Raw genomic sequence first — 15,661 nt, 5'->3', positions numbered from 1 at the left:
AAGTCGTCACGTGCAGCCGCTGATGAGCAGTAGACGTGATATCACTCACTTGTACGTGACCCCTACTTTATTTGAGATTGTGCGTCTAAAGTTTAATGTGGGAGTAAAGTACTGATATCCTTTGCGTCCTTTATAGCTGGTATTATTGTTTAAATCTATTTAAATACAAGTGCTTTGTCTGTGTTGTAGTAATTCGAACTCTATTCGCAATCATTTTTCTTTTAATTTTTAATTTTTTCATTTCAGTTTCATTCAGTTTAATTCAGTAATTTTAGAATCAGTCTCTTCAAAAGAATTTGGAAGAAACAACGCACAATTGTGTCCACGGTGTGTGATGTTAGTTGTTTTTTGTTGAACTGTAAGAAAATAGTGAAGTCAAAATACAAAAAAATCCGATTCCAGCAGAGCGCGTTCTAAATCACACTACAATTTTAATCGAAGGAGGATGAGCGATTTATAAATAGGAGAGTATTCGTAATCATGAAGATTTTAAAACGTCATTTAAATCCATTTAGTATGTTTCAACGTGCATATTAAGCGTTTTTTTAAATTTGATATCATTTCCCGTTAGTGTTTTAAACGTCGAGATGATTACAAAAATATGAAAAGGAAAAGTTACCGCTCGGATCGTAAAGTTGCGACCGAAATTTTTAATGAAGTCTAAAATGTTTGATTCTTTTTTGACATAAATTTTTGCATTCGTTGTTGGAGCTTGAAAACTTCGCTGTGAAAAATACGTCGGCAATAATTAACAAAGTTCGAAGGCAGCAAACTAAATTATTTAGACTAAAGTTTATCTGTGAAAATTTGCACTTCAAACTTTAATCCTCAAATTAATATGTTTTTAATAATAATGCTGATTTAAGCAGAAATGTGCGGACTATTTTTTAAATTCATAAATTGGTACGAAGGTCTTGTGTTACGTTTTTTTATATTCATGAATAATACTTTGTGGTTTCAATTATACTGTTCTTGGAAGGGACATCACTAAGCATCCGTTAAAATAATAGGGATCTGTAGCATAAATTCGAAATATCGTGGGTTAAGGAATGTAAGGGAAGAAGTCCTTTTTAAATATTAAATATTGCCTGGCGTACGACATTTTGTTAAAGATTGGCGATACGTATTTCAATCTTATGGGATACTTTTCTGTGATGTATCTTCGGTCGGATTACAAAGGACTTAAGAAGGCTCCCTTGATGACCTACGGAAAGGAATGGGGAATGGATTATTGGAGAGTTGACCTTTTTTTCCCAATATTCGAGATAAAATACTACAAATGAACGCTACAGTTACAATGCGCGTTCGATTATAATTTGAACGGACATTTTAAGATAATCCAAACAAACTGTAGACTATAATTGTCTACAATCTATAAAATATACGTACCTAATGCTTGTAACAATAAAAGGTGCACGTTTTTGGCAGAGTAGCTTTACTAATTTACATGATTTTACATAGATGTTAATTTGTATAAATTAATTATGTAATTTTCATATTTTTCATACCAAATGGTTAAAATAATACATACTCGTATAACTCAAGAGATTAAATTAACTGTCTACAAAATTCACAAAACTTATTGCTTATGGTAATGTTCTGTCTGGAAATCTATTTCGATCTGTTACAGTAGCGTCCAACTACTTTGTGTAATAAAATCAGAGATAATATAAAATCAGTCATGCAAGCCACGCTCATAATTCAAAGCCACCCACGGTCGCGAGTACGAAATTAAGAAACATTGGTGGTTTTAAGACGTAAGAAACTTTCAACGTTTTTAAGAGCTGTCTCCCGTGGAGCGGGACGATGAAAAATGGGATGAATCCAACTCTAGTGTTACAATCTTCGCAATAACTTAAGGAATTACCAACGTGTTCTTTGTATGATACAACGATGAATTGATTGCCTGTCGCTGGAAACGTTCATGTCATATGTATTATGGTTAATGGACTTTTAAAATGATCAAACTATTTATTTAGCTTTACCTTGATCTTACAAGTACTTTTATATATATCGATGTGGTCTCCCAAACTTCCAGATTGATATTGATACGAGTTATAATTGATATCGCGTAATATTTCTGTTATTATGTCAATATGTATATTATCTATACTATTATTATAAAGCGTAAACACACACTTCTTTGTTGCCTAAGATGTTAGCAACTAAAGCATATTTTTATATAATTCTTTTTTTTAATTAAAAGCCCTACACTGACGTCACGCTTTAGACTATATATTTCACGCCATCAAACTTAGGTGGTAAATATTTTGGATCAAAAAATCCAATAATATGGGAAAGAGATCATAAGTTGCTGCCAACATCACGGAAACAAGGTTGCTATGGTTTGTCATAATGTCATGTCATTTTGAAATTTACAATTGATAATTTGACACATGTAAACAACAAAATAAAATTTTAATACTTTTATGCGGATGATGCATGATGGAACAGCTAGTGTATGTATATTTGTGCAACGCTGTTTTTCTCCAACCGATAAAATTCATATTATCCAGCATAAATGTTTAAGCTTTTGGGCTAATGTCTTTTAGTGGCCATAAAAAGTGTAGATAACAAAACGCAAGCTGTGCCGCGACCACATTAATAATTTATCAGCCACATGACGGCTGTTTGCTAATAAAGCGTGAATTCGAGCTGGAAATATTAATAAAAGCTGCTTGCAGCCGGAACTTGCCTCAGTACAGCGCCGCCCCGACCCATGACAAATGACCAGTTGCAACCTTCATTTAGTTTCCATTTAAATTAAACAAGCAAATCAGTGTACGATAACTAGAACATAAAATGTTTGTTACAAAATTTACACTGAATATGAAACGATAAATTAAATCCTAGAATCAAATTGATAACATTCTAGGAATAATAATGTTTTTGATTTTGACTCTAGGATTCGTTAATACATTCTGAATAAACTCATATCTTTTCTTGCGTTATAATAAATAGTCGAATAAAAGTGTGAATATGTTCATTAAATATAATTCTTAGCAATATTTTTTGTATAGAGGTCATACTTTCAGAGTTCTAATTATCTTATTGTTTCTGATAACTTATTTATTTCCAAGAAGCCGAAGGTACAGAATAACAATTTATGCCTTCATTTTCGGTACGATGTAAGAAAATAAATTAATTAACACGAGTTTACGCTATTAATCTCATGCTAGTCAGTAAGTAAATTAAAAAGAGGAATAATATTCATGAGCGAGCTTTTTGTTCCGAATTGCAAACCATACTGATTTATCATTCCCGTGATGGTCGACATTGCAAGGCGCTGTCTCCACGGGGAGATATATGGCCTCTTTGAAGCGCAGAAAGATGGGTAATTTCATTGAATTTATGAACGTATCACGTTGAAATTGCGAGGTTGAAAATTTGGACATAAAATTGGGATAAACAGTGTATCTTTTAAACAGAAAATTGTTATTGGAACAATACACTGTTTGAACGACATTGAATTTGTTTTCACGTGTTTATACTTGCAACACGTAAATACATATAGAATATAAACATTTTTTTTACTTTACCCCACCAAATTTGTTTTAGTAATATTTACATACTTACTTCTTATTTTAGTAAACCCAAAATAAACAACTGATACAAAACAATGAATACATTCAACGTCACAGCTAACAACGCTTGGAATTTTGTTACTTTCTGCATAATTAAACTAACACTAAAATAACTTTCTGAATTTATAACAGTCAAAAGCCACTTTGTAGTATCATTGGTTGTATGTTCAATTTAATTTTGTCTGTGAGAATAAATATCTTAATTTGGTAGTTAATACTTCAATTCCGAAGAAGTTTTGTAACGGTGCAATGTTTGCACGTCCTAAAAAACGATATCAGCGCTCAAAAGACTTTACTGTACATTGCATTTTGTTGGCGGCTATTGCATATTGTTTGTAATATTTAGAATTAACGCGTATCTTCACTCCCGCTTAAAATAGATGTCTCGTTTTGTCCTACTATTGTATGAAATGGTAAGCATCCCGCACTATTTTGAACATTTTCAGTATACAATGGAATTAGAATTATTCACCTCTCCGAGAATTTCTTTAAAGGAAAAAGGTATTTCGGTTGAAGCGGTAATACAAAAACAATATCTAGCGAGATACCCTCAACAAAAGGAGGATATTTTGTAAACATTTTACTGCGTCCCAGCCTGTGACGATATTGTGGACGCTGTAGTTGCAAAATGGCAGTTTTTACTGCCTTCACCGAGACCGTTCTCTAATGTTATGTCTTCCACGTAGAACGCTGTTGCTGTTTTTATAAAAAAAAACAGGTGACTTAAAGTTATATTTTAGAATTATCATATTACAGTTTGTTTAGCATTTGTGATTTTAAAATATTTGAGGTTAATTTTATTTATGTTACTATGGTATTACGAGTATTTGCAGAATTACGTACAAAACATACTAATGTTTCCGTTCTAATCGTGGATAATAGATATTTCTCCAAGTGATCAATGCAAGATTTTATGCCTTATGCATTTTTCACGGGTTTTAGTATGTAATGCGACCGTAAATAAGTTCGTACACAGTTAGAAAAATAAACCTGTTATGGACCAGTCAGCAAGGATAAAACACTGCTAAATGGTTATTAAACCAATGACAATAGGAACAATGTAATAACGCCTTCGGTATGTCATGCTATACGCAAATAAAAAGATAATACAAAACTCATCAGCTTCATCCAACAATAGTACATCACTTGAATAATATAAGAGCTTATCGAAAATCATTGTGTAACGTGGAGTAAACGTTATCGATAATGTACATCACTAAAGTTATTCGTGTCGGATGTTTAAAGTTAAGCCGCGGTTAGCGACTGGGAGCGGTTAATCCCATTTCCACTAAGCAAAGCTACTCAACTCCGGCCGCAAGCAGATACGATTCTTACCATGAAGTTACACAGCCGTAACATTTCTATGAAATCTTTTATTGATTTTTGTGTTTTTAAAGAGAATAATTAAGACAATAATCAACCTATAGTTGTTTCAGTCGAGATTAAGCGGGTGAAATTGTTACAAACATGCGCGAGGCCAAAGTCGCGGAACTAGTCGTGCTAGTGGAAAGGATCCTTAGTTGATACTTTGTTGCAAGGTGTAGAAGTGAGTACAAACTGCACTGCGGCCGACAGTACCGTGAATACCAAAGACAGGGCGAGGCGGCGCGGTGCGACAACTTTGTGGCGACATTCCAGATAAGGCCACAAGTATACGAGCCACAAACTAATGTCTCTTACTAACCTCCTCCCTCATCAGTCTTCGGCCACGCAATTCGAACAATTGTTTTGCAAATTAAAGCGATCTATTGTGAAATGGCTGAGGATTGACAATAATTAAGCTGTATTATTTACATATTTTGCATTTACAGATACATTTGCGAAGATTTAAACTTGCACAATTTTTAAAAATATTTACTTTCTTTCACAAACAAAATTGTAATATCTATAAAGTTGCATGTTTTTAATTTAATACAAAGAGCGCGTACTTTGTCTAAATTATCACACAACTCCTTAGTAGCATTTAGATTACTACGAGGTTATATGCGCACACTACTCGATATTTAGTTTTGCAACTAAACAGTTGAATTGGGTGCGAAACAATCGACAATCGCACCACAGTTGTGCGATAGTTTAGTCAAAGTTGTGCCCCCTCTCTAAATATTATTAATAGAATTGTAAAGCTGTTGTACAATCACCTTGTTTTATTACTTTTATGACAAACAGTACTATACTTATAAATATATTATAAGAAAAAGTAATAAGAACTGTCCATGTTTTTCAATTCAATGATCTAAGAAAACTTGTTCGGAGCTTTCAGGTTTACATAAAACTTTACTAACGTCCAGATGTGTCCGTCTTGTTTGGATCTTGTTATAATATTACAAATATTATATTGAATTTTATAAATAACTTCGCTTACCTTAGTGTTATTTACTTCACAAACCTAATAAAATAGGCGTTAATTCAGTAAAATTGTCCTATTATAGCTAAATTTAAATTCGCTCAATGATTACCTTGTCTCTTAGTATGGATTTATCTAGTTAAATATAAATGAAGAAATTCTCTTGATGACTAAAAGATTTTTAGAACGGCACTTATAGTTTGAAACTGTTTCTCGTTGTTATCCAGTTCCACATAATTACTTAGTGACAAAATAGTTATAATTATGCTGATAAAAGTATTAAGAATATTGTATTATAATAAATTAATACAAAACATGTGTGCAGGAGGTGTTGACGCCCCAGAGTTCGGCGAGCCCCTCACCAACCTCACGGTCCCTATCGGGCGTGACGCAACCTTCAAATGTATCGTCGTCAATTTAGGCAATTACCGGGTCAGTATTCTATAATTACCACTAACATAATTACTACCGCAGTTTGATAACAGATATAAACATTTTAAAAGCATTTTAAATGCATGTTGAGTTCCAATAAACGTCTTTTATAAGTAGTAGTGTTTTGGTGACGTTTTAACAATTAAATCGATTTCTACTATAGCTAGTTTTATTAAAATGAAATAAAAATGTTGTTAGTCAATGTCATATCAAAACACGTTAATACAGATCTGTTCTAAGTGTGTTGTTATTTAATTTTTCGTAGCTACGATATTTTTTTTATAATTTAACAAAATATTGTTATAAAAAAATCTTGTCAGTATAAAAAAATAATAAACCTGATAGTTTCCATGCTTTTGTTGCGGACAATACTGTAGTTACGAGCGCCGAATATTTATAACCGGTCTTTGTGCCTATGACAGGTGGGCTGGGTGAAGGCGGACACAAAGGCGATACAGGCAATCCACGAGCACGTCATCACGCACAACCACCGCGTCTCTGTGTCACATAGCGACCACTTCACCTGGTACCTGCACATAAAGAACGTGCAAGAGGAGGACCGTGGACAATACATGTGTCAGATTAACACGGATCCCATGAAAAGTCAGGTTTGTAACACGATATGTATATCGATGAACAACAGAACATGCAATAAGGTACAGTCTTAGCACGTCTTATGGCACACATCCTCATTACAGGCACCATAATTGGGCTTGTGCCTGGTCTAGTAATTTGTTGCCCACGTTGCCACCAAAATAAAACGCGATATTCGCATAGTATCGTACCCTTCGTTACTCACCTAGTACAACGGAGCAGCTAGATTACTCAGTAACTTCTAGTAGAGAATTAAGCAATTTCTTACTTTACGAAAAAAATCTAACCAAATTGATAAATCATGCTAGGCTAAAAATAAATTGCGGATCCCAAGTAAAATGAGAAATAGTAGCTAAATAGTGAGCTTTGTATCTTAATTATAGTATGATAATGATTTCTGACAGAAATAATTACTTTAGATGGGATTCCTAGAAGTTGTGATACCGCCTGATTTCATTCCTGAAGAGACGTCAGGTGACACCATGGTACCGGAGGGAGGTACCGCGAGGGTGTCATGCAAGGCGAGGGGGATACCACCGCCACGGGTCATGTGGAAACGAGAAGATGGACAGGAAATTGTTGTTAGAGATCAAAACGGATCAAAAACTAAAGGTAGTACGAGTACTCGATTCTATAAAAAAAAAATCTTTTTCACATTTTTTCTGACTTTGATGTCCTAAAACCTGAACTGCAACCACTAGATAGTTTCCGCACATGTTACGTGTTTGTTAGTCGTGTACTGTTCACGTAAACCACAGCCAAAAGATCTACGGAAGGGCTAAATGTGTAACGATAAATAGAGCGTTTATCAACACGCAAGTTGTAAAACTCCTGGCTTTCTATAATAAAATAAGGTACGAGTATATGTAAGAAGCAAATAATATCACAATTGTTACTACAACAGTGTATACTCGTACATTTTTATCACAGTGATAGCTTATTCACATGCTCTTACCCAAATATTAAAATACATTTAATTTTCTGTTAGTAATAAATATTTTAGAAGAGGTTTCATTGGTTTATTGTTTTACAAATTACTAGTGTAGGAAAGCAATCCGTTTCCCCTCGTAGCGGCCCACATCGACCTGATAACATCGCCACTCCAACACGCGACCGCTGAATGATTTTGATTGAAAGCTCGAGTACTTTTGTGTTGACAGACTCATAACATTGTTGAAAATAAACATACAAACACACGAACAGCAACGTTATTCGTTACACGAAGTCAAGAAACAATGCCATATCAGAGTTTCAATTGTCAAATGTCAAGCCCGTTCTCGCAGGCCATATTGTGCTCGAACAAGAAGTTGACCCCAAAATTTCACTTAACTCGGCTAGCTGCAGGAAAAATATTTCATTTGTCTTAGTTTATTTGAATAGTGCAAGGACGGCATTGTTTTTCTGAATATGTATAATAATACTAGTGTCTCTGTGACCGCATTTGTGAGGGCACAATGAGCCGCGCGGCCACTATTCTCGGGATGAGTTTCGCGTCCAGTATTGTTTAAAGTTTGTCGTAATTAGTAGAGTTGCTGCGTTGAATAGACTTCTAGGTCTCATTGTGCGAACGCTGGACCCCTTGAATAGGTCACTGTGATATCCTTATCAATAACCAATTACTAATAATAATATTATATTACTAACAATGAATCCCTTTGTTCTTTGTAAATTAAAGTTCCGACAATTAAATTTGAGACAATCTTCTGATTATAAACAAATTAAAGCATTTATTTTACATTCACATAATTAAACTGATTCAACCTAATATTTACAGTACTGTCTTTCCAAGGGGAGGTTTTAAAATTGTCGAAAATTTCCCGATCTGAAATGGGGACATACTTATGCATTGCAAGCAACGGAGTCCCGCCTACGGTTAGCAAGAGGATTCATATCAGCGTACATTGTAAGTTACATCAAGTGAACTAAAGACTTATATGCTGTCTATAAATTTATTTTATTTGTTATGTATTAATTGATATTTGAAAATATTCGTATTTCTTATTTTCTAATAACAATATCGGATAACATTTGTAAATTTGAAATGAGAGCTATGTAAATTGAGGGAAATTGGTATTTAATTAGGGTCAAATTGTAAGTTATTCGCAAAACTCCAGGTCGTATTTAAAAGGTTAATTTGAAAATGATTGTTGTTTGGAAGTTTATTGTGAAATATTACGAAATGAAATATGATCAGGGCAGAGATGTAATTAATATAAATTTATATTTATAGTTCATCCAGTAATCCAGGTGCCCAATCAGCTCGTAGGCGCACCGCTGGGCACTGACGTCACTCTTGAATGTTACGTTGAGTCCTCACCTAAGTCTATCAATTACTGGGTTAAGGATCCAGGTAAGTAATGCATATTACGTACCTAATATCTTCCTGCCCTATCCCACATAGGCATACCTTTGGGCACAGTATATAATATCCCGATTCCTTCTCTTCCATACATCTATATTCGCCATAATATCCGGATTCCTTAATTTCTCACGTATATCTATTCATACTTTCTTCGTTCTCCTTATAATATTGAGGCTATCGATATTCAATTGAAATTATCTTGTTTATGTATGAGTATACCAATACCTTGTGACAACAAACTTGGGGTCAGCTCCGAGTCCCTCAATGGGGACAACTTGTCTGACATCTTGAACTGATTATGATGAAGATGATACCGGTATTGAAAAAATCGTCAGTTTTTGTAATTGAACAAAAATAACTACGTAATTTATATTTGTGTGGGAGCCCTAATAAGAAACCAAACAAATTATAACACAGCCATAAAACTCCTAGGTGTCTGTAGCAAGTTTTAACATTTTTCATAAAACTTTGCGCAAGAAAAATGAAATTCTAATATTGAATTTGGAAGTGAGTGTTTTAAGTAATAAATTGTTTCGCAGGTGAGCTGATAATACCATCTGAGCACCACGAGATGACGGTGCGACAGAAGTCCATGTTCGAAGCGGAAATGTCTATGACCATTAAAAATATACGCCGTGAAGATTTAGGCAGTTATATTTGCGTGGCTAAAAATTCTCTCGGTGATGTTGAAAGCAAGATTCGATTATATGGTAATTATTTCACCCTCCTATTTAAATTTTTTGTTTTGTCTTCGCTCTTCATTACTACTGTTCCTTATGTTAAAGATAATTGTGTAACTTAAAGAAATTATTAAAGTGAAAATTGTGTAACTTAAAGAATTTACTTTTCATGTGACTTATCGTGACAAGATTTCTTTTGTCGAGCAAAGCTAAATAAATGTTTATAGCTTCTATGGGCTATATGTATGGTACATTATACAAATGAGCATAAGCGTTAAAAATAAAGTTGATTTCTCTTGTACAGAAATACCGGGAAACGACAGACATGTGTACCAATATCCGGATGAAAGAACAACATCAGATGACGAATATGGAACGGAAATATACGACGACGAAGACATTCCGAATAACAACGACAATGAGAAAAGCAATCGAGTGCCCGACCGCGCCAACAAATGGTACTCGAACGATGGCAAAATTGTTATAACTACTCCTAATGGTGCGTCTACTACGTTAACCGCAACATTAACTCTAAGTATGGTCTTCCTACTTCCTACGTTTATTTGAACGACTATCCGATAAAATAACAAACTGAAATTAACATTAATTATAACTACTACATTAAGTACTCCAAGACATAAAATTACGATTTGTAATTAAGATTCTCACGTGTCTTATAAACCAAAACTTGAAGACTCAACTCAAATTCTTTGCTATGTCAATATCCCGCATCAACATGCATTTCGTGTTCATCTCGCCTATACCTCTAACCCAAGGAACCCAATGATGGAACGAAAGATATTGCTATCTCTATTTTTTTAAAAGAAACAAGCGGGATGCTCCATATTTTTAGTTAGATGTTTCGGTGGAAAAACGCTTAGAGGAGAAGGCTAGATTTACAGGATTGCACACTGGTCGTAATTTATGTCAACGTTAACACTTTGCTTCATTTTATTTGTGTTAAGATAAGGTTCGAATTCTAAATGATTAATCTTCAAATTTTGATCTAAGATTAAGTTTCTTTTTTTTTTTTTATTTAACAACATTAAGGAATTCTACGAAAGTTTTAAAATTGATATAATAATGAAAGACAGACTTTTATTTCTATAGATAGAAAGATAGTGTGTTGTTTTAGTTTTCGGCAGTCTATTTGCCTTGTCTAAAACATTATTTATTAACATGTAACGTGATAATAACTAGGTTAACACATTAGTGTAAATAGATTGTTTAATGTAAACTAAATGCAATTTAATGTTCAGCCTATATAACCAAATATTTGAATAGACTTCCGTTACATTAGGCGGTGTTAAGGAATGTATACAACTGATGTTTTGATGCGATTGTATATAGCTAACATTAAGTATTGTAGATGGATATTCATAAAAAATGTGAACATTTTTGTTGATCCTTTGTAAATAAACGATTTTAATTTTTTTTGGCTCTATTACTGTATATTATGGAATTTTAATGCAAAATGTTATATGTTAATTTGAAATTTAGCTAATGTAATAGATGAGTTCTTTGTTTTTTTTTTTATAGAATATTACCAAATATTTACTTTTATTATGTTATTTATTACATAGATATTTTGAATTTTGTGATTTTTAACTTTTGTATCAATCTGTACCATTACGTGTAATAAGTGTTTTTGTATTATTTTGTACTATTTTATTCTAGTAGTCCTGAAGAACCAGTTACAATTAGTTAGATATAAAGTTTTCAGAATATCAAAAATTTCCAAATATGTATGTTAAAGAAACAATGGTTATAAAATAACGTGAATAAAATATTGAGGAATTGTAAACGCGCATTTCTTTGTTTTCCGTATTTCGAGTTTGTTAAAACACAAACCACGAGAACTAAAAGTTGAGTGTTTGTTATTAGAACTTAATAAAAATAATTAGAACCACATTTTATTTATATTTTAAATTTACTATCTACTACTGTTTAAACTAAGGTTGTAATGGAACTCTGCTTCCGCATCCGCAAGTGCGGAACTTCCGCAAGAAATGATAACTTCGCATCTGCTTCCGCTTCCGTTATTTCTTATGCGGAGTTATAACGGAGGTTACTTTACGTCTTTAACGCTAGTGGGGCAGTTAGGTATCGTTTTTACGGCCGCGCGGGCGTGATATGGCAACTAACTATAATTGGTATACATTACATTTGCATAATAAACTGTATCTTGTAATTATGTACCAATCTGTATTTTGGTTTAACGTAGTTTTAGTATTTATTTCTCGCGCAATTAACATTTTATTATTGAGCTCCGCTTCTGCAGAGGTAAAGCCCTTCGCCTTCGCATCCACATCCGCTTCCGTTAAAAAGGCCTCCGTTACAACCCTAGTTTAAACTATCGCAAAACATTATAAACGAATTAAAGACAGCTTAACTGATGTATAATTTTTACTACTACTTAATTAGTTTCAAAATTGTTAAAGCGCTGAAAATGGTGGTTTCGCTTGTTCTATTCAATTTTATAAAAAGCGTTTTTTTATATAATAAGTAATTGAATACATAAAATGCCCAATCATTCTGATTGGAAATCAATTACAACTTTCCAATGTGTCTATATATTTTTAAATGAACGGAGTGATCCAATTGAGTTTTCTGCTCGTAAATGCAGCAAATATACGCGCGCTTTTCGACAAGTTAAAATTTAATTAACTACCGTCAAATGTGGAATACATCATACCATTAATATGTATTAATTGGATTCCTTTTTGATGTCGAATTTACGTACGCTTCCTCCTCCACGTGGCACTGAGTGGAATTGTTAATGGCGGAAAATAAATTAACAACATCTTAAAGAGTTACTTAGAAGTTCGTAATGTTAAACATTTGTAGTGATATATTCACTTTGTACTAACAATAGAATCTTTAGTATTATGTAGTAAAGTACTTGCAGAATGGACAAAAATTATATGTGCGTTGGTAGATGTTTAAATAAGCTGAATAAAGTTAATATTAATATCAGTTCTTTTCTATTTTGGCAAAGTGGGCACTTGTTCGATAGCCACCTTAATGCTATTAAAGAAAAGTATACCTTTGATCAGATAGCTAATTCGAATAACACAACGTGGAAATTATTTTTGTATTCGTTCATTCACTCCTTTATGATTAATAAATCGTTCCCTTGTTTCCTTTTCACGAGTAATTACTGTTGTTTATAAAGGAATAACATATGTTTTCTCCAAATAATTCTGACGAATGCCCGAGAAGAGTTATCGCCATTATTTTTCCTCGAGGCAAGAGGGAACTCGCACAAACGACCTTAATTTGGGCAATCTAAACATAGCAAAGCAAAAGTGATTGATGCCCGCCGTCGCTCGTCTCCACGACGTCGCGCCAACGTCGACGGTGTAACAAGTGTTTTTACGTGACTGTAATCATTACTATTGCCTTTATATCATTCTTTGTTTTCTTCTAAATTATTTCAATAGAAAAAACATCATTTAAATTATTGGATTTAGTCTGCTATACCTTCTGTTTCAACTTATGTATGTAGGAAAAATTTTAATTATGAGTTAAACTGCACTGTTCTTAATTTTGCCTATACATCCTCAGTTTTAACTGTGCAGTTAAAATCTTACGATGCGCTCTAATCACATTACAATATCAATCGAAACATCATTAATGTTTCAAAGGTAAGTTACGTAGTAGGTAAATAAAGAGAAATATCCTATTCTTTTTAGAAAAACAAAGACAGGCAATGTGTTTTGTACAAGTTTTTGTACAGTGGAAACTCACGATGACGTTGAGACGAGCAACAACATTTTGAACATAAAGGGAGGTTAGGAAAAGGCACCACTTAGCGAATACGAAATCGTATGTGATGTAAATAGTACTCAAGTGCACGACGGAAAGTGGAAATGCAGACAAAAGGGTACATTTTTGATGCTCGAGGCAGAGACAAAAGTTGTGAATTAATGGTAATGTTACTGCAAAAATAAAACGTATTTATCAAAATATTGTATAAATTCTATGTATAATCATGATAAGTAAAAGATATTAAGTATACATGAAGTAAATTAGTTTGTTAACTATCATTATTTTAGTCATTTCCAATTAAATATTAACAATAATGTAAATATTAACATTGAGTAAAATCTGAATGCCATATCTAAATAAACAATTATGTAACATTTCTACCGAATCAACCAATACGAAGTCTTAAAATATGGACATCTAAAAAACTAGTCAAATGAATAGAGAATTGATTTATTTCCCCACTTCATCGTTTGGACTCAATAGAGGTTTTTATTCAATTTCTGTAACAAATTTTCATATTGACATTCGAAACTGAAATCAATGCGGTTTCGATGTTGTTTAACTGAAAACATTTTGTCAGGTTTGTCAACGAAAGTTTTAAATATATAAGTTTTCGAATATGGAGATTACTTAAGTAAGTAAATATGCCTTTTCTTCTGACCTTACAACAGGAAACTATTGGACACCGTGTGCGAAGATCCACAGCTACACGACCATTCTTTGGTTGGACTAGTCGTCTATTCTTCGCGTTTTGTCGCAGATAACAAACATTTTTCAGAGAGCATGAATAAAAATTGCGTCATACAAATGCTATTAAACCGTAATACGCGACCTATTCTGACACAATTGTGTCACTACTAATTTATTATTATAGTAATACTAGTTTTCGCTCGCGATATAAAAAAACAAAAGTGAGTAGCCTATGTGTTCTTCCAGACTATCATCTACATCTGTACCAAATTTCACCGAATTCCGTTCAGCCGTTTAGGCTACAAACTATAACAAACATCAATCTATCCATCTATCTAAACTTTTGCATTTATAATATCAGTTAGATAATAAATACGAACATTTAAATGGAATGATGGATGTTTGTTGGAATATGAAGCCTAAACTGCTTAAAGGATCTGAATGAAATTTGGCATAGATGTAGAACAATCTGAAAGAACACACATGCTACTTACTTTAGTTTTTTTAATTCCACGCGGACGAGGTTGTGGGCATAAGCTAGTTTACCATAAAAGTTAATAACAGAAAGGCACAACACATTCGGACGTGGCAACATTATCAATTCAATGCCTAGGTGAGAGTTCGCTGCATCAACATTTACGTTCTCAAAACTTTTGCTTTTAGCGCGGAATGAAACTAACGCAAACTAAATTTAAATATTACAGTTTTCGTTAACTTTTATGTATAAATGATACGATACGAATAACCTGTGATGGTACCTGAGGAATAGACTTTTACTTAAATCGACATTAATTTAAACGCGACTTTCCGCGTTCCCCCTTACTTTATGAAACGTGGCTAATTTGGAGACTTAACTTTATCATTATGAACTCAATCAAAAGGATTTAGACATTAAATCGTTTAAGTAGCGTTTAATTTTAAATGTAAGTAATCAGTTGTGAATATACGTTAAAAATAATGCAAGAACATCGTCTGTACTAGTAATATAAAGTATTAAAATAACTTAAAAACTACTGGACCGATTTCAAAAAATCTTGTAGAGTAACATAGGCTATGTTTTTACTTAATTGCACGCAGACTAAGTCGCGAGCAACAGCTAGTATATAGTAAATAAATAAATAATTAAAAATATTCAAGATAAATAAACTTCAAAAATTACATTGTAAAAGTAAAACAAGAACAAGAAATTTGCCTGAGCATTTTA

The 15,661-nt window shown here is 33.2% G+C and overlaps 1 protein-coding gene across 2 annotated transcripts in view; it reads left to right on the top strand.

Annotated features, from left to right (window-relative positions):
- Positions 1 to 11,007, top strand: part of LOC106100491 (lachesin-like) — a 39,063-nt gene extending 28,056 nt beyond the window's left edge. For both annotated transcript variants that reach the window (XM_013279356.1, XM_013279355.1), the window contains exons 3-9: positions 6,254 to 6,360; positions 6,783 to 6,968; positions 7,374 to 7,566; positions 8,729 to 8,857; positions 9,185 to 9,304; positions 9,856 to 10,026; positions 10,301 to 11,007. In XM_013279356.1, coding sequence (XP_013134810.1) covers positions 6,254 to 6,360; positions 6,783 to 6,968; positions 7,374 to 7,566; positions 8,729 to 8,857; positions 9,185 to 9,304; positions 9,856 to 10,026; positions 10,301 to 10,563 — 1,169 coding nt within the window. In that variant the 3' untranslated portion in view covers positions 10,564 to 11,007. The remainder of the gene's footprint in view (positions 1 to 6,253; positions 6,361 to 6,782; positions 6,969 to 7,373; positions 7,567 to 8,728; positions 8,858 to 9,184; positions 9,305 to 9,855; positions 10,027 to 10,300) is intronic.
- The last annotated feature ends 4,654 nt before the right edge of the window (positions 11,008 to 15,661 follow it).

This window comes from Papilio polytes, unplaced genomic scaffold (genome assembly GCF_000836215.1).
Source record: "Papilio polytes unplaced genomic scaffold, Ppol_1.0 DF824047.1, whole genome shotgun sequence".
In the NCBI taxonomy this organism is placed as follows: domain Eukaryota; kingdom Metazoa; phylum Arthropoda; class Insecta; order Lepidoptera; family Papilionidae; genus Papilio; species Papilio polytes.
The sequence above is the reverse complement of the archived record's forward strand: the minus strand, read 5'-3'. Positions and strand labels throughout refer to the sequence as shown.